Source organism: Myotis davidii, unplaced genomic scaffold (assembly GCF_000327345.1).
Source record: "Myotis davidii unplaced genomic scaffold, ASM32734v1 scaffold228, whole genome shotgun sequence".
Classification (NCBI taxonomy): domain Eukaryota; kingdom Metazoa; phylum Chordata; class Mammalia; order Chiroptera; family Vespertilionidae; genus Myotis; species Myotis davidii.
This window is the reverse complement of record NW_006300104.1, coordinates 2,444,396-2,446,720: the sequence shown is the minus strand read 5'-3', so window position 1 is coordinate 2,446,720 and position 2,325 is coordinate 2,444,396. Positions and strand designations below refer to the sequence as shown.

Below are 2,325 nucleotides of genomic sequence, written 5' to 3'. Positions count from 1 at the left end.
TACAAGAGGGGCAAAAAGAGATGAAAACCATTTCCTAAAATCCTATCACAGAGCCTGCCTATTATGCTTGTTAGCACCACCAGTGCTCTTAGCACAGGACCTTGGCTATTAGAGGAGTACTGTTTGTTATGATGACAAAAATTTCTATTCTTAGATAATTCTAGATCAGCGGTCTAAATGATGTACTTTGAGCTTTTGGTGACTTTGTTTTCATCTTTTTCAGATGAAAAATGATAGGATAAAAGTATCTCTCTCCATGAAAGTTGTCAACCAAGGGACTGGGAAGGACCTTGACCCCAACAACGTTATCATTGAGTAGGTAAAAGGTTTGGGAAGGCTAACATTCTTCTATGTCTCAAACCATGGAGTGCAGTAGTGAATCAGGCTGACAGGAAACCCTGCCATTTATAGGCTGTGTATTGATGAGCGCTATTACCTTTGTGTCCTTGGTTTTTAGAGGGATAGTGTTATACAGAACACTTTAACATGCAAAGTCTCCAGCACAGAAGTGCTCCGTTGTGGGCTTTCTTTCTTTTCCCTTACTCTTTTTCTGCTTCTGCCCTTTAGCCAGTCAGCAAGCAAGTATTCATGAAGTACCTGTTATTTGCCACTCTCCTAGCACTGGGACTGAAAAAGGAAGATACCAAATGGGAGGGGAGGGTAATCTAGAAGCAGCTCCAATAGGGTTTAGATCCCTGTGTCTTGGGATGCACTGTATTATGAACACTACATCTTACTCTCATTGGCTCTTCTTTTTTTTTTTGGCTCTTCTTTTTTTTTTTTTGAAATTTTAATTTTATTGATTTCAGAGAGGAAGGGAGAGGGAAACAGAGGTAGAAACATTAATGATGAGAGAGAATCATTGATCAGCTGCCTCTTGCATGTCCCCCCACTGGGGATCGAGCCCACAACCCAGGCATGTGCCCTTGACCAGAATTGAACCCGGGACCCTTTAGTCCACAGGCCAATGCTCTATACATTGAGCCAAATCAGCTAGGGCTCATTGGCTCTTCTGACCTTTAATTTGGCAGTGGAAGATTTTCTATTTATGTAGGATAATGTCTGGTGATACAGGGAATTTACCATCTGTAAATTGACTATATGCCAGTGATTTCTAACTAGGGGCTCCTAGGTCCTTTTTTGTTGTTGTTCTTTTTTATTTTCTACTAGAGGCCCGGTGCACAAAATTCATGCAAAGGGGAGGGATGTCCCCTCAGCCCAGCCTGCACCCTCTCCAATCCGGGACCCCTCAGGGGATGACCAACTGCCGGTTTAGGCCCGATCCCCAGGGGGATCGGGTCTAAACTGGCAGTCAGACATCCCTCTCACAATCCTGGACTGCTGGCTCCTAATCACTCATCTGCCTGCCTGCCTTCCAGGTCACCCCTAACTGCCTCTGTGTGCCAGCCTGGTTGGCCCTAACTGCCCCCTCGCTGCTGGCCAGGTCGTCCCCAGCTGCACGCTTGTTCAGTCATTTGGTCGTCCCTCACTAACACTCCTGCTGGCCTGATTGTAGGCAGCCATCTTGTGAGGGTGTGATGGTCAATTTACATATTGCCTCTTTATTATATAGGGTTTCCCCCCCCTAGATCCTTAAAATCTCTTCAAAAGGAGTCTTGGGGATTTAGGAACTGTTTCCAGTGTTTCAGAAAGCCAACCAAAATCATACATTTATCTTCATGTTAACCATGACATTATGTTGTTGCTTTTGATGATAAAGTATCATATTTACCTCATACTAATCAGGTGCTTTCAGTGATAGTTATGATATCAGTTTTTAGAAAACAGCCCTGATGGGTTTGGCTCAGTGGATAGAGTGTTGGCCTGAGGACTGAAAGGTCCCAGGTTCGATTCCAGTCAAGGGCATATACCTTGGTTGCAGGCAAATCCCTAGTGGGGGGGTGTGCACGAGGCAGCTGATCGATGTTGCTCTCATCAATGTTTCTAACTCTCTATCCCTTCCCTTCCTCTCTGTAAAAAGTCAATAAAATATATTTAATAAAAAAGAAAAACAGAACAAGAAAAAAAATGTTGGTGGTGAAAAGTTTGGAAACCCTATGTTTATTGTACTCAGTGAAATCACCTTGGATATGAAGGTATTTTACCTAAAAGGACGGGAAGTGGTATTTATTCAATACATACTATATGCCAGGTATTGTGCAAGGCAATTTATGTATATTAGTGCATCTGATTCTCATAACAACCTGCAAAGTAGATATTTTCTCCATTTTACTTTATCTCTCTAGTCTCTAACTTGATGCTTGGTGATAACTTGCTTAGGGTTTTATAGCAAATCATAGTGAGTTAGGATTTTTAATCTCAGTC

At 42.7% G+C, this 2,325-nt stretch overlaps 1 protein-coding gene across 4 annotated transcripts in view; it reads left to right on the top strand.

Moving 5' to 3' along the window:
- The window catches only part of ZCCHC17 (zinc finger, CCHC domain containing 17), a 59,892-nt gene that overhangs the window by 30,521 nt on the left and 27,046 nt on the right, over window positions 1-2,325 (top strand). For all 4 annotated transcript variants that reach the window (XM_006776463.2, XM_015572307.1, XM_006776461.2 and 1 more), the window contains one exon: window positions 224-315. In XM_006776463.2, coding sequence (XP_006776526.1) covers window positions 224-315 — 92 coding nt within the window. The remainder of the gene's footprint in view (window positions 1-223; window positions 316-2,325) is intronic.